A 21,295-nucleotide genomic window follows, 5' to 3' on the forward strand; every position below is an offset into this window, starting at 1 on the left:
AATCCAACGCCACATAAAATACCTAATAATTATCATAATATAATGACACCAAGGATGATGACGACGTTTATTGCTTCAGCGTTTTACCCAAATTAATTTACAAGATAGAGTGTTTTTTGGTAGCGAGGAAAATTCGACCTCAAGCCACCTCCTGAATTGTGATGGCAATGTGAACAGAGCACTGAAGCTACACGTTGGTCTGGTGGGGCTGGACGGGTGGGGGGTTAACTCGGCCGCAGGGGGGATTACAACACCCGAACCCCCCCGTCGGTGCGCCACTGCCTCCACGGCCTTTCGCACGACCGGAGACATCGTGCTTGCTCTCCGCCGTGTGCTCACTCTCCGTGAAAGCGCGCGTCCCTCGCGCGCTTTCACTCGCACATACAGTATCCGGCGCGCGGCGACGAGTTTATCACCATTGGACTTTATACGGAACCTCACGGCGACGGCAAGAATGCGCTTGGAGTGTCCATATAATTGCTATCAGAATAAAAAAATGATTGAATCTTCGCAATGGCACTTCACGAGTCGCCGTATAGCGTTGAAGTCCCTAGTTATAACGAAATTATTTTTGAACAGCTTTGATACCGTCAACGCAACCATGGTAGCTTGTGTACTGTCAAATGTTCATATGCTGCGACCTAAAGCGCACGGCAGGGTGCGACAACGCGTCCGCAGCGAAAGCGAAACATTGTGCGCGGACATGCATGTATAGACGCGCAGTCGGTCTCTGCCAACCCGTTCGATCGCTGCATTGAGGCTTCATTCTATTATGCTCCATTTGGTTATACATTATAAGAACACATTGTTCTTATAATGCGATTGCCCACCTTTCACGCAAGAAGCTGGTTCGAGGGACTTCATCACGGCGACCGCGCGCAGTGGGCGTTCACTGTACGTATTCGGTAAAGACATAGCGCCTGTAAACTATTCTGCGCTTTCTGTTTACCCAAGATTATTATTTTGACAGTAAGAAACTTCCCTCGTTTGGGGAGTACTTACAGAAATGGCCAGGAGGGCTCCGGCGTGGTGTTTTGATTTAGCGCCAACAGCCATGATGATGATGATGATGATTTAATGGCATCCCCTTTGAAACTTGGCGGTGACAAATAGTCACCTAGCCTGCTTGATATAATCAGGTATACTATCATCATCATCATCATCATCGTCGTCGTCGTCGTCGTCGTCAGCCTATATTTAAGTCCACTGCAGGACGAAGGCCTCTCCCTGCGATCTCCAATTACCCCTGTCTTACGCTAGCGTATTCCAACTGGCGCCTGCAAATTTCCTAACTTCATCATCCCACCTGGTTTTCTGCCGTCCTTGACTGCGCTTCCCTTCTCTTGGTATTCATTCTGTAACCCTAATGGTCCACCGGTTATCCGGTTATCCAGGTATACTATACATGTTCTTTATCTAGCATTTTTGTATACCTCTCATTAATCTCTTTCTCTTTTTTTCCCCAAGCTCTACCTTGTACGGCTACCTATGATTTTAAGAGATCAGGTCATATCAATCTCCTCCCTACTTTTTTTCCACCAGTACTCTAATCGTCTCTTGCTAATCTCTACGGCTGATATGTGGATGTTTCCTCCCACTTCTGGAAGCGCTTCTGGAAGTTGTACGTTACCTATGGTTCTCGCTAGAGGAATCCCTTCGCATTTCATTAGGATGTGCTGAGTGGTCTCCGGGTTTTTACTGCAGCGTACACATGCCTCATCTAGTTCCGATACACATGCCAAACCCATGATGAGCGCGCCGCGTTATCCCTCATACTACGCAAGCGAGGCGCTTCCGACAGATCGCGACTCCGTAACTCCTCCCCCCAATACAGCTTCGCTGTAAAAATACGAAGGGCAGTTTCTCCACATGTCCACAGCCATGTAATAGCACTCAGGAGAGATACAACAAACCAATAAGTTAAGACGATGGTCGTGCCGTATAGTCAGAAGTTGCTGGTGGAAAGTGCATTAGGTCTTTACAAAAGGTGGCTGAAAATGTTTCTCGCCAACCAAGGGGTAATCAGTGGGCAATATTAGGTAGTCTCTACACACAAGAGATTTTAAGCTTATAAAGTAAATACTGGCCGTCAAGGACAAAGTCAAACGCGCGAAGCGCCACTTAGTTGCCGTCATAAAGCGAGCAGCACCCCGCACTTTATATATGTGCTACGTGCCAAGAAAAGGAAGTAATACGGTTAAAACTTAGTACGACATGTCGACTCAAGTCTAACCCCGACAGAAACATTGGAAAAGTTATCCGCAGCTGGAGTGATTGCCGTATATTGATGCAATCGAGTCTTGGACAATACCAGAGTACCGACAGAATCAGTGATAGCCACTTTTGCTGGCACTTCTTGCCCATCAGAATCAAAATATGACCCCTTGTATTCAGAGTAGATCCACTTGCACCGCGTCCGCTTCAATGTCGCAATTGCTGGCGATTTGGCCACTAGTATCGGTGCATGTAAATCAAGCCAACGTTGCTGCAAATGTGGGGAAAGTCACGCTCCCAGTGATTGCACTTCCGAAAACGAGAGATGCTGCCTTTGTGAAGGAAACCATCCGGCTTATTACTCTAACTGTTCTGTGCGGGCCCAAGAAGTGCAGATCCTCGAAGTTATGGATAAAAGACGTTGCTCCAGAAGAGAAGCTGCAAATATTGTAAATGAAAGAACATTTGGCTATGCTGGAGTTACAGCTAAACAAAATACGATACCTGACTCATCTCTCACTGCAACCATAGAAAATGCTGTTCAAAAGGCCGTGGCTAAGGCAATAGATCAGTTGTTGGTAAACCTTGGTGAAAGCATCGCACAGGCTATTTCCTCGCAAATGAACACGTTAATGCAAGCTACTGGTCTATGCTCGGTAGCAAATCAACTTATTCGAGGCAGCAATCTGTCGATGGAAAGAGGGAGACAACTGTCTCGGGAGGTGGCACAGCGTGCAATAGTTCCCCTCCCACTCATTCTGCTTCCGCCAACCAGATCATTCAAGATTGTGAAATGAAAGACGCAGAACATAATGCTCGTGCTCAAAAAAGAGCTATGTCAACAATCAGTGAGGATTCTTCCTCACTTCCCCATTCAAAGTCAAAGAAATGTCAGTCGAAGTTTACATTGAAGGATAGTGCATCAAAGAAGTCCCCTTCGACAGCAGCAACTTCTTCATCATAGGATTGTTAAAGGTTCCTCAGTGGAACTGCCGATCACTATTATCAGCTTCTGTAGATTTGTTTTCTCTTACAAACCAACTTCATCCAGATATAATAGTATTACAGGAAACTTGGTTGACAACGGAGAAAAATTGCCATTTAAAATTCTACAGATCTTTTCGACTAGACCGCCCTACAAGAGGGGGTGGACTAATTATATTTATTTCGACTAAAATATGTCATAAAGCCAAAATTTTATTCGAATTGATGGATTCTGAGTGCGAAATTCTGGCTATAGAAATGACTCTACCTGGATGTTTCCCTCTTTATATTGTAAATACTTATTTTCCTTCCGGTGTGCGGGACACTCGCTCTCTTGACGCAAATGGTTCTAGCTAGCTGTGGGCGGGATGTTTTACTTACTGAGGATTTCAATTCGCATTATGTTTCATGGGGTTTAAAGACAGATTCATGCGGTAAACGCCTGTGGAATTGGTCATTAGATAATAACCTTTCTTGTGTAAATTCTGGGGCAACTATATTTGTGCGTGGCCAAAATCTGTCTGCAATTGATCTCACATTCTCTAGCCGTAGTTTCTCTGTGTCTTCGTGGTCGACTGTTGATTACGCCTCTAATAGTGATCACATCCCGCTGTTCTTAGAGATAGTCCGCTCTATTACAACAATTGATGAACAAGCTCGAACGTTCGTAAACTACAGTACCTTTAAGCAGTCCTTGCGATCTGTAATTTCGTCACTTTCTGAGGCGTGCATTGAAGAAAACACGAAGATTATTTGTTCAGCCCTCGAAAAATCTAGCAAGCAGTCGGAATTCAGAATTCGACCTAATCATGGTTAGTCTTACAACCCTTGGTGGAATACTGACTGTTCACGCGATTATAAAAGAAGGAAAGCAGCCTGGAAAAAGTTGTTATATAACCAGTGTCCAAAAAATTTGAGTGATTTTAAATTCTACAGAACTATATTTAAACATTCAGTTTCTAAAGCAAAATACGACTATGATTGCAAACATTTCGAATATCTACCTAAATCTAAAAACAAGCGAGCGCTTTTCACTTTTCTTCGTGGCAGAAAGATTCTTCCGCATCCGAGTAACATTGACTCGATGGTTTTCACTAGTGAAGAAATCACTATGTTAGAACTGGCCACAGCAGTGGAAAGTATGCCGCTTGCCGCCCCTGGTGTTGACGGAGTAACCTCAAAAATGATAAAAATTTTATTCAAGGAGTCCCCAAATGATCTTTTAGACGTAGTAAATTATTCTATTCAATTTTCGTGGATACCTTCCTGTTGGAAACTCGCTAAAATTATTCCGATTATTAAAAATAATGGTGACGGATACATGCTTGATAATATTCGACCAATTGCTCTAACTTCCAATTTAGTGAAATTAATAGAATGAATTCTAAATTTTTGTCTTATAAAATTAGCAGAGGACAAAGACGCGCTCAGCCCTTTCCAAATTGGCTTTAGATCTGGCTGTTCCATTTCGCACGCTCATGTGGACCTGGAAAGCCTTATAAAACTAGCACGTCGCCAGAGACAAATTGCAGCTCTAGTAACTTTAGATATATCAAAAGCTTACGATAGTGTAGAACACGAAGTTTTATTGAATCGAATAATTAACCTTGATTTCCCAAACTACATAACAAAATGGTTTAGTGGGTTTCTGACGGACCGAAAATTTTATTGTTCTTTGAAAGGATGTTCTTCAAACAGACATCAATCGACAATCGCGTGGAGTTCCACAAGGAGCTGTCACGTCCCCTTTATTATTTAATATATTACTAAGCTCTATATCTTGTCATAATGACATATACACATATGTCTACGCAGATGACATTGCATTTTTTGCATCTGACATTGACATCCACTCTTTATATAATCGATTGCAAACATACCTGTGCGCCATAGAAAATGGGTTACTGAATATTCGCCTCTCCCTAAATGTCAGTAAATGCTCAATAATAGTTTTTACCCTTTAATAGATTCAATACATATAAACCTAACATACCGCATGCAGAACATACCTCAGGTGAACTCGGTAAAATACCTGGCCATAATATATGATGACAGGCTAAATTGGCCGGCGCACGCACATTAAATACATAAATAAAAAGGGGGTGCGAGCGATTGGAATGCTAAGAAGGCTTTGCAACAGTCGATCAGGAATGCGGAGATGATGATTTATAAAATGTACATGCGGCCAATTTTGGAATTCGGATGTGTTCTATATTCAGGTGCGCCGGCATACAAATTACATCCCCTTGTTCTTCTGGAACGGGAAGCTTTACGCCTGTGCCTTGTATTGCCAAAGTTCGTTGCCAACAATGCATTATACCTAGAAACACATTTACCTTCTCTTTTGTGCAGATTTAGGTTATTAACGGTCCAAACATTCTTAAAAATGTATGAATTCCCTATAAAATTACAAATCGTTTTCATTTTCCAGCCTGCAATATTTTTTCAATCTTCCTGGCCCTGGTTCCACACTTCTCAGGTCGTTTTCGTGCAGACATTAGTTGGTCCCTTAGATGTACGATTAGGTGAGATCACTCCAATTTGCTGTGTGAGAGAGAATCTCCAAATTATTTTCGACGATATATATCCAAACAATGCAAAACTCCTTTCTTACAATATAATAATGGGCTATTAGAAAATCACTTATCGGAGTTAAAAATAAAAGCCGTCATAGCGACAGATAGCCTCGCAATCAGAAGAAAAATCTGGAATTGGAATTTTCTCTTCCGCTTTTGACTGGTCGTTCTCCTTAAGACTTCCAGACTATATACCAGTATTTCTAGCTGAGTTTCTGGCGGTTACATTGGCTCTACGAAAAGTGCACTCATCAATCTCGGAAGTTGTAATATTAACGGATTCTTTGTCATTATGTTCAGCTCTCACTGCAAATAGTGGCTCACAAGTTTCGCGTACATTCCAATGTCTTATACCTTCTAACTTAAATCTAATTAGATTAGTATGGGTGCCTGGTCACAAAGGATTAGTTATCAATGAATTAGCTGACAGCTTAGCGAGAGCTGCCCTTAGTGGTCCAATCCTTCCGATTCTTCCTGTATCAGCTTACATAACCGCGGCTAGGTTCAGGAGACGGGCAGTCATGCAAGACTCCTGGAACCTGCCATTAACAAATCTAACTGATTATCGACACCTCCTATTTCCTTGGAACAGAAAAATTCTGCCATAATAGAAAACTTGAAGTCCTCTTTACCAAATTCAGATGTCGCATTCCTACATTAAACTTTTATGTGCATCGATCTGGTCTGGCGCCCTCCTCTTTGTGGTCATACTGTGGTGAAGACGAAACAATAGAATATTTCTTCCTGTCATGCCGCCGTTTTCCTTCATTAAGAAAACACGCTTTAGAAGAAAAATTTCACTGTGCTGCATTGAATATTACGATACCCAATATTCTATCTTTTGGTGCCTCTTCTCTCGGACATTGTCATATATGGATGTTGGTGCAGCTGTTGTGGGGTATTTAATTGAATCAGGGACGATTTCCTTGCTAAATTCTTAAATTTTATATGAATAAATTCCTTTAGTCATTCAAAAATTTTCAAAAGTGATCCTTATTAGACTCCGATAATTGTTTTCCTTGAATTCCTTCAATCACCCGATTCTTGGCCAATCCCCCATAGTGGGTACGAGCCACTCCCGAAGGCAAGCAAGCAACTTAAAACGTGTCCTGCAGTGGTATATACTTCAATTGAAGTTTAAACTGAAGCTGCACCTAAGTAGCGCACGAATCACACTTACCGAAACATATGTATTATTGTCCCACGAGATGCCATATTGATTGACCCAAGCAGCGTTAATTTAGTGTTCTGTTTCAGTGACCTTGTTCTATGTAGTCAATGCGCGTACAATACATCTTCTGATAGTGGTTCTGCAGAAACCGGCTTGGTAAAACAACGATTTGATCATTCATCACCCGCCTCGGTGGTTTAGCGGCTATGGTGTTGCGCTGCTAAGCACGAGGTCGCGGGATCAAGTCCCGTCCACGGCGGCCGCATTTGGATAGGTGCGAAATGCAAAAGACGCCCACTAAGATATAGGTGCACGTAAAAAAACCGCAGGTGGTCTAAATCAATCCGGAGACCATTACTACGGCGTGCCTCATAATTGGATCGTGGTTTTGGCTCGTAAAATTCCACAATTTTAACCGAATACTGCGCGCATTCCGCGGCAGCCTATGTTGGGGACTCGCCCTCCCTGCCTTTAGCAAGATGGCCCCAAGGTTTTCCATGGTACACGTAGGCGGCTGCAGGGGCTGTCACTCCACGAGTTTTATATAACCTTCTTTGTACTGTACGCGCACTTAATAAGTGTAAATGGTTTATTACCCTTTATTTCCATTAAGTTTCTATTAACAAAGTTAAAAAGTTTCGACTTTCAACAAGGAAATCCGCTAGGACGCGGTATGCCCTACTGAATCAGTACTTGATCAGTTGCTCGTTGCCTTGCTATTTGTCCAGCTGTCTGCATATAATTTTTGTTTTGCGACAGCCGCGCCGCGTTCATCCGTTGGCATGTGCTTTCGCGACGCTGCCAACGCAGATTTTTAACCCAACCAGTACAGCCTTTTTAATGTCTTGATCATGCTCGAGTGCTGTTTGACTTCGTGTGAGCAGCGGGGGCGTGTGGACGGCGACGGGAACAAGGTAATTGCTTGCTCCCTGGTCTAGCGGCGCTGTATCGGAAGATCGCACGAGATGGCAGCGATCATCGCTTCGTGTGGGCGCTGCTGGGACGCTACGTGAAACCTCGATTTCTATCCCTGGGTTTCTTGCTTTTAGGGTTTTTTTTTTTTTTTTTTTGTCCTGCAATGCAATGCAGTTGTGCCGTGATACTTATAGATGGCATTGCGTGCTTAGTAATTTAGCTTGCTCTGTATCGTCTTTTGTGCCAGGGAGACATTTCGCTTACGATGTTCCCGATTTTTCTGATAGCTAGAGTTATGATCTCGGGTAAGGTGCGTATCACTCAAGTCAACCTCCTTGGTGTCACCTACATGATGCAAGCAACCTCCTTGGATGCAAGCGGCGCCTTTTAAGGAAGGATTATTTAGTAACGTGTTCTGCAAGTGCGCAGTGTGTCACGAACCCTCTAACTGAAAGCCATTACTGATCGTATGTTCAAAAATTGTCTGACGTTGATCGAACATGTTTCATACCACTGTGCAGTTCGTCTTACTACTATAGCAGCCTATTGTGTCACGAAGGACAAGGATGCGTCGCCGAATAGATAAAACAACACAGACTGATGAGGTGTGTGCAAATAATTTCTCCTTTTTGACGTCGTTTCCTATAGATTGATTTGTGGATGCCCCATGAAGGGCATTATAGAATATCTGCCCCGCTTTCCTGTAGAAACATCGTTTTTGCATTTCCTTTTCAGTTCTCCAGCTTCCATTACCCAGTCTATCAAGTGTTCCTGGCTTAGGTTCTAGGGTGTGTTCGAGGGTGGCTTATGTTCTGGGGTGTGTGACATCACCTCGTTTAGGTCATCATTGCCTCTCATTGCATGGCCAGAGCATCTAGGACTTCTGTTTCAAAACTTGGTTCTGATGTTGTATGCAATGGTTCTTAGTGTAGCGGTTCAAAAGCCCAACCTTGTTGTCAGATGGATGTGTCTGCATTGCCACAACTTGCATCCGCTGATTAGATGTCTGAGTTCTAGCAAACCATTGATGGGGTCATCCGTTCCATTGTCTAGCACACTCGCCTTTCCACTTGATTGGTATCGTTTTGCCACAGAGAAACAGCAATACATTTGCCTTGTCTGCCTTGTTCTTCCATGTGGCTATGATTCTGCCACTTATCTCTTTCCCCCATCAACTTCTTCACCCATCATTGAGTCAAGGTACTGGGGCTGATGTGACAACTCAATTCTTGTCTAAGTTGTTACTGATGTCGCTTACTGCATTGCAGGCCGTGTGCTCTGTTGTGTGTCTACTGATAGTCCACCCCTTCCTTGCCCTCTAAAAATTTTATTAGGTGTTTTAACTTGATTCTACACTTTCGTTCAATCTTGCACAAAATGTCATGCCCCTCAAGTCTGTTCTGTCAAGAACTTGACAACACCTAGTGCTAGGAACAATTGGCAGCTTTGTTCGAATGCAAAGTTGCATGCACTCTCAGCTGCACAGAATGGGCATCTACGAACTTTGGAGGCTGCACCTTCTGTACCTTCCCATTATGTCACATCGATGCTGCACAGCCGTACAACTGCAGGTTCATTCTGATGCTGCACAATGCATACTATATGTCCTGTATAATATACCACCTGTTCGATAGTTGCGTCAAAGGCACTGTCTCCGTCATACCCTCTTCAACATACTGGCGAATAGCTTTGTCGTGTGTTTGCATAGAAGAATCACACAGGAAAAGTTTGTGGAGCAGTTGTTTCAACCATTGCTCAGCAACATCTAGGCTGTCCAAGGGGTCAACTTTCTGCTTCTAGGGAATTGCAACTTGGTATATATCTTCCATCACTGATGCTAACTTTTTTTCAAGTTCTCTAACAACTGGATCGAGCTCTGAAAGCTGGCTTTGGTCTTTGATTTCAGTGCTTTCAAATTTCCAAAACATTTTGAGAGTGTCGTTCACTTTTAGTACACCAGTGAACTGTGACGACACTCCAGCTGTGAACAATTCCTGTATTATATTATGATGATTCCTTATTTCTACGCATGTCTATATAGAGAAAACCGAAGTGAAGCTAAAGGCCATTTGGCCTGAGTACTTCACCACCAGGTAAAATAAAAATTTGAGCAAGAGAAGACTACTAACAAAATAAATTCAGCAATCAGTTTCGTACTAAATACAAATGGAAAGGGCGTCAGAGAAATATTCACAGAAACATAAAGAAGCCTATCGACAGCATCTACATGAGGTGTACAGAACATTTCTCCCGACGGTTTCTGCGACATGTACATACGTGAAAGAATGTTTAAAAACCAGGAAGATCTAGTCCTTTGCATGCTTTGTACACATGATTTGCATGGACCAAAACGTTGCGCATAAGGCAGTAGACGTCGATAGTGGCCCATACAAGCTATAATCTACTGCATTATATTAATCCATGCAAAAAAAGCTGTTTGATGGGGTGTTCAAATTTCGGTAGTGAGTGGTAGATGTTTATATTTCCCCAGCACGATTTAGAAGCACAGGAACACTTTATGTGGTTAGTCCTCTACCTTATCCTGTCTTTGTAGCAGGTACCTGAATTCATTTTCTATGCTGGTGGGTAATTGTGAGTAGGTTCATCTACTGGAGAATACTGAAGCTTGTTTTTATGAATGCAGAGTAATACTTTGTAGTCATAAACTTGTTTCACTTTGTTTCACTTTGAGCATGTGTTGTTTCAGGAACAATGGATTGCTAGATATCTCCCTCGGATCCCAATAATGGTTGCCGAATAAACGGAGTACTTTTTCTAAAGAACTTCCAACTTGTTTAAGTTCTTTTCACATGTTGTGCCCCATACCAGCATGCGATACGACAAGGGTGAGTAAAAACAGCTGTAATATATTTTTTTTCAGTCACAGTGGTACGAGCAGATATTTCTCTTGGACCCTGAACTGTCCAGCTGAGCATTGTTTGATGGCTTTCATATTGGGTTAAATCGTCTTCACTCTACCAGTTGCAATGTTCCAGAAGAAGCCTTAACCTATCAAAATGGCAATGGTACTACTGCCTCTGTGGTCGCACAAAACGGAAGTTGACGTAGATTGAACTGCTTCGCTTGTCGTTGATTGCCTTGTCTGGAAAAGGAATCGGTTGACTGAAGATTGATTTCCAAAGCTTCGATTAGAACAGTGGTCTTGTCTCAAATGTAGAAGATAAAACAAACTCTCTTCATAGTCTCGTGGGTCTCCTTGCCTCCAAAAACTCCCACTGTCAACATTTCTTTTTCGATTACTTCACAGCCAAGTCTTCTGCATGAGTCGGTCGTGGTGAAGCTTCGCTGGCTTCTTCCGTCCAGAAGAACTCTTACGGTAGCAGAGCTGCTCCATTTGGGTACTTTCATTGTGGGTGTCTTAAGTGGAACCAATGGTCCAGGCTCTCTCAAGAGAAGGCTTACTGGCACCGTAGTAATGTTTGTCGGGCGGTGTAGTTGTGTTAGGCATGCACATAGAGGACGCGTGATGACGTGTGCGATGCCCGCAAGCCACACATCTTTTATACTGCTTTGCAGGATGTCCTGGCCTCAAACATCTAAAACAAGGTCCCTGTTTTCATAGCTTCGCCTTCTTTTCATCTAGACAGATGTCTTGTGTCATGCACTGAGCCATGTCATGCTACACCGAACAAAATAGACAGGTCTTTAACTCTGTCATGAAGAGCTGCTGCGGACGGATGTCAGCTGGTGTTTGACAATTGTCGTTGGTTGCCTGGGTGTTCTGGTGTTTCAACCTCGTTTTTGCGCTCAGTCGATGCCACAGCTTTGTGACACTCAAGCTCCTGTCCAAGAAAATTCATCAGCTCACGAAGGTTCTGTTCATGCTGATTGACAGTTAGCCGTTGGTCTTCATCTGCTGATGGTAACAGAGAACCATGTCTCGTGGGGGCGTCTAAAGAAACATTTCGCGTAGCATTCAGCAGGAAGTCAAAGGACTGGTTCCAAGAGCCTAGAGGCTCCTACATTCAATCTAGATATCGTCATATAACTTTCGAAGCTGTGGGACGTTCGATGACAAGACAGGTTGTAGGTCAATGAGTGCTCTTAAACGATCTTGCAGAAAGATCTATGTGTCGCCAAATCTTTTGTGCAAAATATCAATTGCATCTTTATAGCACTCATCGCTTGCCGGAAATCCAGACACTGCAGACACAGCTCACGGTTCTTGTGGATGGCAGATTCAAATTGGCTCCAAAATTTAAGCCAGTCTTGGCAATCTCAGCCAGACTTCGCAAGCTCAAGCTACAGTAACTTTGTTCTTGCGGAAGGTGTCGTGCTAGCAGTAGGTGATGCTTGAGAACAAGTTTGTTGGGGTTCGCCGCTTTGCTGTTCTCTGAAATGGTAGTGAAGCTGTGCCATGGACCTGGACGGCCTTGTCACTGAATGTCGTCACGTCGGAAGTCTCTTGAGTATAACTTGAAGCAGTGCGAAGAAGACAAGGACAAGAATCGAAAACAAACACAACAGGATGAGTGCCATACTGCCATTTGGAAATTTTATTGAAGGAACAACCAGCTTTATAACATGTCAAAAAACACCAACAAAAAAAGGTTTGAAAGGCATGCATCTAGATTGTCTAGATCAGTCTACATTGATGCAGTATTCTTGAAGAACTCTTCCTTCATTGATTTTGCAGTAATAAGTTGATTATGATAAAAGAAGATGATGGTCAAAGTCTCATTTTTGAATTATTTTTGAATTTCCCGCCGGAACCCCAAGGCTGGTACGTCAGTAGGCCTCTTCGATTATCCGTTCCTGACAGTCCCGGACTGCCCGAGACGGTGCTTTAGCCAATGAGCGTTGCGTATGCAGTCTTTCGGACAGTTCGGGACTGTCAGAGACGGATAATCGAAGAGGCCCAGTGTGATGTCACAGATTGCAGAGTCTTTTTTACGGACAAAGGTTGTATTATTCCAGACGCTTATCTCTTTTTTGTTCTCCTCGGTTCTGCATTAATCCCATTTTTGTTAACCTTTTTTTTTGGAAACTCTCTCAAATAGCAGTCTTATCAACTATTTCTCATTTTGATTGTGTACACATGTAGCTGTGTTGCTGTAGAACATTTATGTAGGGCATGTTCAAATTTTAGGCACCATGTAATTAATATGCAGGCGGTCTCGCAATGTCATTTCATTACTCGGCTAGGATATGACCTTCCACAGCATGGTGGTGCATTGTTAAGTTCAACAATGCATCATCTGCAGGAAACACCTGCATTCTGATTGTGATAGCTTGCAGAAATGCTTGTGGGCGCGCATAGCTGATCAAAGGATGATGATGGGAGGAAAGACAAACTTGAGTACATGCAGCTCGAAAAGCTTCGAGAATGTTTTCAACACCATCGAGCAAATGCTGACTGTCAACTACATCTGCATCACAATGTATTGCAGTGGCTACCAGCCCACTTCGGTATACTTCAAAGGAATGTTTAGGGCGACGTGTTGCCAGAGATGCACGCGGCACTTTGACTGAATTGATCCAGATACTGCTGTCAAGAAAAGACGTGGCGACCCTGGTATCCGCAGTTGCTTAGCATTCGCAGCAATCCCTCTGGTTTATTGTGAATTGTCAGTTCAGACTGATGTATAAATATCCGTCTTCTGACATGCTGCAAGTCTTCAATAGGCAAGATAAAGCATGCCTTCACTGCATCATACCTAATATGGCCAACACGAATTAGTTCGAGTGTAAAATACAACAGACTCACCAATGAGCTCTGCATGTAATGTTCCTGTGTGGCTGCTGCTGCTACTTTTCAAAGAAGCAATCTTTCAAGGCCACACTACCGTTGCAGCACTATTCGAGCTTAGAGATGCCGTACATTCTCGGCCCATGGAAGAGCACCACCTGCACATTACATTCCATGAAAGTGCTGCTGGTGTTTCTGAGGTCCACAGGCCATACTTTGTGAATATCTTTAGTGTGCATTTGTGTATCTGTGACTGTATGTGCTGTTTATGTGTATACTGTAATTATTATCTAGCACATGGAGTGGCATTCTAGGCGATCAGCCAGACTAACATCTCCAGCTTATCATTAACTCGAAACTACCATGGGGAAAATAGGTGTTTTTTGTATGCTACGGCAGATTTTTTTTTCTGAAGGAACTACTGCACGCAATATTTAATGTTATACATAAACAGAAAGCAAAATGAATGCACTTTTCATGCATAAAAGTTTTGTTAACAAGATGTATGCCATAAAAAAAGATATAAATTGTTAAAATCAAGATTGTGCGATAAAATTGAACAAAGTTTGTAAAGACATGCTTGGTATCTACTAAGAAAAATTGTTACGAAAATTATGAGATATACAAAATGCATTGCCGTCTATTAGGAACTATCTCTGAAAAAATAGGAACTTTTCATTTGACAGGTATTTCGCTACAAAAATTTAACTGCAAGCACTACAGTTGGGCGTGCAGGGCTGCGGCCGCTGATATTCCAGGCTGGTTGGTGTCGTCGCTTTCAGACTCAAAGTCTGACAAAAAGTCAGCGTCTTCTGACTCGCTGCTGTTCATGTATCCATAAGATCAGCCGCAGAGGCCGCAGAATTGCGATATCTGCGATCTCCTGAAGCGCGCGCGCCATTTCCGGAGCTCGACATTTTTGCGTTCTGCTATGACGATCGCGAAACTTCGGAGCGCGTTTAAAAATAATCGCTTGGTGGGAAAAAAGCGAACTGCTTAGAAAACAAATATATAGTTTCTCCTCTTTCACGTCTGATGGCACAGTGTGTCCGTGAGCGGCGCAGAAAGTCTCGAAAGTGGCGTTTCAAACCATTGATAGCGGGTGGTAATTTTTTTTGTTCTCCTTTGACGATCGCGAAACTTTAGAGCACGTTTAATGATCACCACCTCGCAGGAAAAAAGCGAACTGCTTAGAAAACTAAAATATAGTTCTCCTCCTTCACGTCCAATAGCGCAGTTATGTCCGTCAGTGGTGCAGAAGGTCTCGAAAGCAGCGTTTCAAACTATCGATAGAGGGCTAACCATGCCCAATGGGCGCGGTACAGAAAGAGTTAAATTTTGTATCTCTCTCTCTCTAATCAAAACACATGTATGTATACTAACAACGGTTAGAAAAGCATGTGGAAAGCCAACGAAGTGAAACAAGAAACTAAACACACATATTATGCAATGAAAGCTAACAAAAAATGCTTCACTAATGTAGTAGTCTTGTGAAAATGTAACTGCGAAATGCTTCAGCAGCTTTCATGCAGCAGTCATAATTACGACAAACTTCTCCTGTAGTGAACACTCATGTTGGTTAACACTCCCAGGTCTAAATTTAGCACAGATTGAAGTTTATTTTACCACATAAGTATCATCAGTTTATCAATTAACCAACTACGGAATTTATTTTTGCCATAAACTATACAATGTTACAATAAAAATGGCTGGCCAGAGAAAGAAAGCTGTACTTGAGTAAGCTCTACGCCAATACCTGCAAGAATGTTCGCTTACCGGTATTTGGGTGCACATTAACGAACACTAGGTGGTCATAACTAATCTGGAGTCACTCCACTACTGCATCCCTCGTAGCCCGCTGTGCAGTTTTTAAACCTGGCTATTTAATTAAATTCACAAATATCCAAGCTGGTGACTGAGGGAATGGGCACGATAGCTTGTCGGTACTTGTGCCCATTAAGCCTGTGCATCGAATAGTGACATCACAACCAACAGAGAGGCAGAATTGGAAGCACAAGACAGAAATGGGCCATGTACCAGCTAGCGAGGGTTCACAACCCTGGATTTCTCCGCCAGCTCAATGGTAGAGCATTGCATGCATAATACAGAAAATGTGGGTTTGGCTCCCATTTGTGGCAGCTTCTCTTTTTTCCCACTTTCAAATTCCTTTTTCTTATTATTTCTACGTTTGTATTAAAAAAGAACAGTAAGTTTCCTCTGTGCTTTCTTTAGGTTCATGTTGTTGCAATTAGTAACTAAGAACTTAGCCCCTCGGTTCCTCTTATTCTTGTTGCTTGTTAGGGTACAACGGAGTTTGCTGTAAACAGGCTTCACGTAATAAGGTTAATAACTGTTTCTCAACCAATCTTGTCTTGCAGGTGTCTTACCATGCACTGCCCAAGAACTCCCGCCGTCGCAAGCTGTGGCTGGCAGCACTGGGGGAGAAGCAGCCTTCGAACTGGACCAAAGCACGAATCTGCTCGAGGCATTTCAGAGACCAGGACTTTGTGCCAACTGCACAGCATGGCCACAGGCTTCGCCCAACAGCAGGTGCCTCAGGCGTGCCTTCACAATGAGCACGATGGTACCGTTCAGTTGTACCGTGGCGAGACAGCATCACCCAGCTCTGGTCCGGTGGTAACTGAGCCGAAAGACGAAGCGGATCTGCTTTGGCGCAAGAACGAGGAGATTGCACGCCTGAAAGACCAGCTGCAGATGTCAGACATGATGATTGAGAACCTACAGCAGCAGGTTAGTTGGTTACCGGAGAATGACCTAACATGCCAGTCACGTGGGCATGAGAATGACGGTTAAGTTCATAGTAACGTAACTGATTTGGCTAGTTAATGTTGCATTGTTTTTTGTGTGAAGCGCCAACATTTGACGGAGACACGGAAACAGGAAGATAGCAAGACAACGCTCATCCTCGTGTCTTCTTGTTTCAGTGTCTTAGTTAAATGTTCGTGCTTCGTACACACGCAAAAAAAATTTTAAGTTGAACCTGAGTTATATAAGGTCAACGACAGTAACAAGAAAAACCCTGGCTTCACTTTTACATGTAGTGGCCACCTCTAACTTGCGTAAACTCAGCCTTTGTCTATAGCATTAAGCAAATGTATTCAAGCAGAACAGACGTTGAGCTTAATTGCTGGCTTTTTACATTCTCTAAGATTAAAGACCATTTCTTGAAATTTTTAAATCCTCTAAAACATGTTGGTGAGATCTGCTGGAGCACATTCGCCATAAACCAACCCAGAACTCTGCTCAGTTTAGTGGGAAGTTTACTTAGGCAGCAACACTGCTGTTAAATTCAAATGGCAAACTTCATTATTTGTGCAGACCTGTTGGGCAAAGTTAACGTAGTGGCACATCCTATACTGGATGCAGCACAACTTTAGGACTTGTTTCAAGGTTGTTGTTTTAAATGGCATGCTTTTCTCACAGTAATAATTTGATTAGAAGCAATATATTTATCTGCCAGTGGATTTTTAGGTGCTGCATGCAAGACAGAGTGGATGATATATCATGTACCGGTATGTGTTCTGTACAGCCTGATTCACATTGTTTTGGTGAAATTGAGGTTTAAATAGAGTTCCTCGGAACTTGTGCAGTGTGCTTACAGACATTCCACAAACGTCTAATGCGGGAGTATTACTTGGCTCATTGTGCGACTCCCACCATCCTCAGAAAGCGGTCACGGAAAAACATCACACAATTTACGTTATTTTCATCTAATGAAAGAAAAAGAAAAGCGGCCACAGTAAGTATTCGATCCTCTGTCCCACCGAAACTGCTACCGCTCCGTAGCCGAGCGTGCTAACCACTGCGCCACCATTGCATTGCGCCACGGTTCCAACAGGCGACAGTGATGAAGAGGCTGTTGAAGGCCTCGTGGGCGACTCACTAGATGGCGCATGATAGGAGTGCCGTCACTGTCGACGTTATGGAGTCATCATTGTCTGAAGTTGAATTGCTCGTGTCTACATCGTCAGGAGAGACTGCAAAGCATGGGCCGGAGGCGGCAGTTGACTGCCGACGAAGTACGAGACCATTACAATGCAGTGAAACGTGCAGTGAAACGTGCGAAGCAAGCTGCTGCAGTGAAACAGTGTTCACCGCCGAAGTCCCTGACAACGCGAAGGCAGCACGAGCAGCTGCAGAGCGAGCATGGCATGCTTCAGCGAGGCAGTGTGCACCCCCTCCCCAAGTCCCCGACAATGCGGAAGGCAAAGCCAGTGGCTGCGGAGCGAGGACGGTGAGCTGCAGTGGCTGCAGTGACTGCAGCAAGGCAACGTGCACTTTCCAAGTCCTCGACAAGTAACGCTCTGGCATTTACACATCATAAGAATTGCTTAGGTGCCCCCTTAGCTTTTTCACCATTACTCGGTCATATCTCTCCACAGCCCTAGCCCTCAACACTCTGCACGAAATGTTTTCACTCCAGTCACTACGGGTTTGTTATGCGGATGGACCATTGGTACACCAATCATTGAGTTTGTTTGGCGTTCGTTGTGCAAGTGGTCCATCAGCTAACCAATCATAGAGCTTAGTAGAGCCACTTTTTTCAGCATACTTTACAATGTGGATCTTCTTCCTACGTACACCATATTAAACTATAACAATGAAAGTGGCCAAAAACTCTGTATCTATCGCACATTCCAAGAAAAGGCACGCAAGCACAGCTGGCATGATTGACACATAGAATGCACTTGTACTATAGTGGAACCTGAATTCGTTGAACTTGAAGAGGATTGCGAAATAGTTCTATATATCGATTATTCGAAATATAAAATATGCTTATCTGAAACTTACCCAAGAATGTGAAAAGCGGGAATTTGCTGATCCCATGCCCGGAGCCACTCAGTGAAAAGATTGAGTGCCATCCATTTCTTGTGGAGGGCATGTATCGGACCGCGAGGCCTTTTTCATTCTTGATGCAGCATGGCAATCGTCTTTATGATAATGAATATCTACAGGTGGTATGCTTCACCACATGGCAGTTCATTCTTTTTAGGGGCGAAGCTCCTTAGGGTGTGGGTCTGTCCCTCCTCTGTAGTAGTAGTCGTCGTAGTAGGTAGCCACGTCTACTTTTATGAGAAAAAAAAATTCCGAGAGTTGTGGCCGTAGCGGAATCGAACCAGGGACCCTTCGCTTCTGAACGCGTGGCGCTAACCACTACGCCACGAAGCGCACATGGATAGACGCACCCCGATGGCAATAAATACCCAACATTAACGAAAGACTGCGCGTTTCTAACGCGTTTGTGCTAGCGCGTTACGGCCCGTGCAAGAAGCTGGTGTAAGACGCTGTGGGCCTCCGCCTTACCCCCGTATTCATAAACGCTGATGGCGTCGGCAAACGCGGTGCACGTTCCGGCATGTGTAAACGGCTGCGTAAGACGCTGTGGCCTCTTCCCCTTAGAGTACTGCACGTTTCTAACGCGTTTGTGCTAGCGTCCCCTTAAGCGGGAGATGGCGCAATTATAATGAAGGGCGCTGTTATAAAATAGGAATGATGTCACATATGGCGCGTGTCATTGGTGGAAGTCAATCGTTCGTTTTAGTGCGGCGAGACTGGGCGAATTACACGGAAGATTCACGGTTTACCGATGATTCCCTCCGGAGCTTCGCCCACTCATCATCATTCACCCCGTGGATATGCGGTGTTTTTGCTATTAGTATGCTTCACCACAATACTCGGTGGTGATGCGGCGAAGCTTACTAACGCAAATCTGGCATTATGGAGTGCAAGTAAGACACTTGCTGCACAAGCCCTCTGTATTTTGAGACATGCACGTTGCTTATTTTTCCTCCATGGCATGTACTGCCCTTCATATTCAGTGCCTTGACAGCATCTGCATATCAAAACGGTGCCGTTTTGTGCACATGAATATTTCTGATGATGCAAGAAATGATTGCAGTTTTGTTAGGAGAAGTGCACTTGCAAGGTCGCAGTGTGACGCAGCATTTAATATATTGAATGTGGCAATGAAGAGGAGTTGGATATGCACATAGTACAGTGCTATAATTTTGCATGGCATTTCTAAGGGGATGTTGCAACTGTTCTATATAGATAATCATTCGAAATACCTGTGTTTAATATATCTGGCTTCGACTGTATGTGGTGGCAGGTGGATGGGTAGCTATGGCATGTATTCCAAAAATCGTGCCCAAACAGGACATCAATCTCTCAACAAGTGATATGTTTGGCACTCTAGGAAACGCTGGCCAGCTGTCACTGAACCTGTCAGTCAGGAGCCTCAGCATAAATATTCTTGGGGTACACGTCCTTCTTGCCCCTGAATGTGCACAGATGAGATGACACTCCCGGGCTCGGACCTGCTTTGTGCCGGAGCTGTCGGTTTCCATACACTGCTAATGAATCCCACGCCAGTCAAGCCAGCTATGGTATACATGGAGAATAATAGTTACGGCATACGCATTAACAGCGCACACAAGACACATTGCCTACGTACATAGGTACCGGAGCTATGCACTACCTCCTAAACAATTCACATAAAGACAGCCATACCAAACACACATGGCACGGTGCCATTTGTCATGGGGAAATCTGGCTTACTAGCAGTTACAACATTTTACCGTAGAGCGGTTTGCTCCTCCAAACGTGCCACCATGCCAGTTTGCTGTTGTATAAAGTGCAACGTTGACGAAGGTTCAGGACCCGCCATTGCGGACATTTGCAGTCGTAACAGTGGTGGCGGTGGCCTGCGCTAGTCGTTCATCTCCATGGCGTGTATGACAGGCCATAGTTTCCAGTTGCACCCCTACAAAAGTGCATCTAGGTGAGCCTACGTTCTCCATGTGTGTTGCATCCCAGTATGTGCACGGCATTGAAAGCCATTACTCAAGTGCCATGCATCTGTAAAAAGCTTGTCCCGCTATATCCCTCCCAAAATATATAGCTGGTCTCATGTCTACCTAAAATTTTTACACCGATTTTGTGTGATGGGTCTACAGAGAGAAAAAAAATGCGGTCCTTAGGCTAGGCAAAGCAAAAGACATCAAATCAGTCACCTATCTTGCAGCAGGTTTGCACCATTCCTGGCCATTCTTCGAGAATGAGTATGTGCCACTGTGGCACAATGTGTATAAAATGCTTAAATGTATTTTGTTACGTGTTGCACTTATTGTGCACGTACGTCACTTCACTTTTCTTCTCTCGACAAGTGTCGTAATACATAGCCTTCGTCCTCGTGACATTGTTGTGTCATTGTCTCACAGTGTGCATGTGTATGAAATTGTGTTTGCATTCCAGTATGGCTTGTGAACGCTGTAGTAGTGTATTGCATAAGATTACTGTTGTGACCTTTGCAGCGCTAAGCATAAACATTATTTGAAATTACACATCGCATAGGACCAAAATAAGAATATTTATATGCACCACATTTGCCCTATCTGCCACACTTTTGCGCATATAACTTGCATGAAAGTTTTTTTTAATCTAACAGTAAAGTTGGGGTGTGGGTTATATACGAATTTCACCTTGAGGTTTGGTTTTCACAGCAGCCCGGTTCCACCTTGAGGTGTAGCTTCACTGCACCGTGGAGTGCGCTGCAGAGAAGCGACACCTTAGTGCAAAGGTTTCCACCATTAAAAGTTTGCTTATCTCCTAGGGCACCCGAACCCTCTCCCCGCCTGTTGAAGCTCCCTTTACCCTCTGTCATGGTTGTCTGTTCTCATTTCGGGTCGATGAGCTGCATTTGAC

At 43.8% G+C, this 21,295-nt stretch overlaps 1 protein-coding gene across 1 annotated transcript in view; it reads left to right on the plus strand.

Annotated features, from left to right (window-relative positions):
• The first annotated feature begins 7,688 nt into the window (after positions 1–7,688).
• LOC119461529 (uncharacterized) overlaps positions 7,689–21,295 on the plus strand; it is a 28,186-nt gene continuing 14,579 nt past the window's right edge. Inside the window, exons 1-2 of the mRNA XM_037722875.2 lie at positions 7,689–7,859; positions 15,949–16,321. Coding sequence (XP_037578803.1) covers positions 15,959–16,321 — 363 coding nt within the window. The 5' untranslated portion in view covers positions 7,689–7,859; positions 15,949–15,958. The remainder of the gene's footprint in view (positions 7,860–15,948; positions 16,322–21,295) is intronic.

The sequence above is a fragment of the Dermacentor silvarum genome, chromosome 8, assembly GCF_013339745.2.
Source record: "Dermacentor silvarum isolate Dsil-2018 chromosome 8, BIME_Dsil_1.4, whole genome shotgun sequence".
NCBI classification, from domain to species: Eukaryota; Metazoa; Arthropoda; class Arachnida; order Ixodida; family Ixodidae; genus Dermacentor; species Dermacentor silvarum.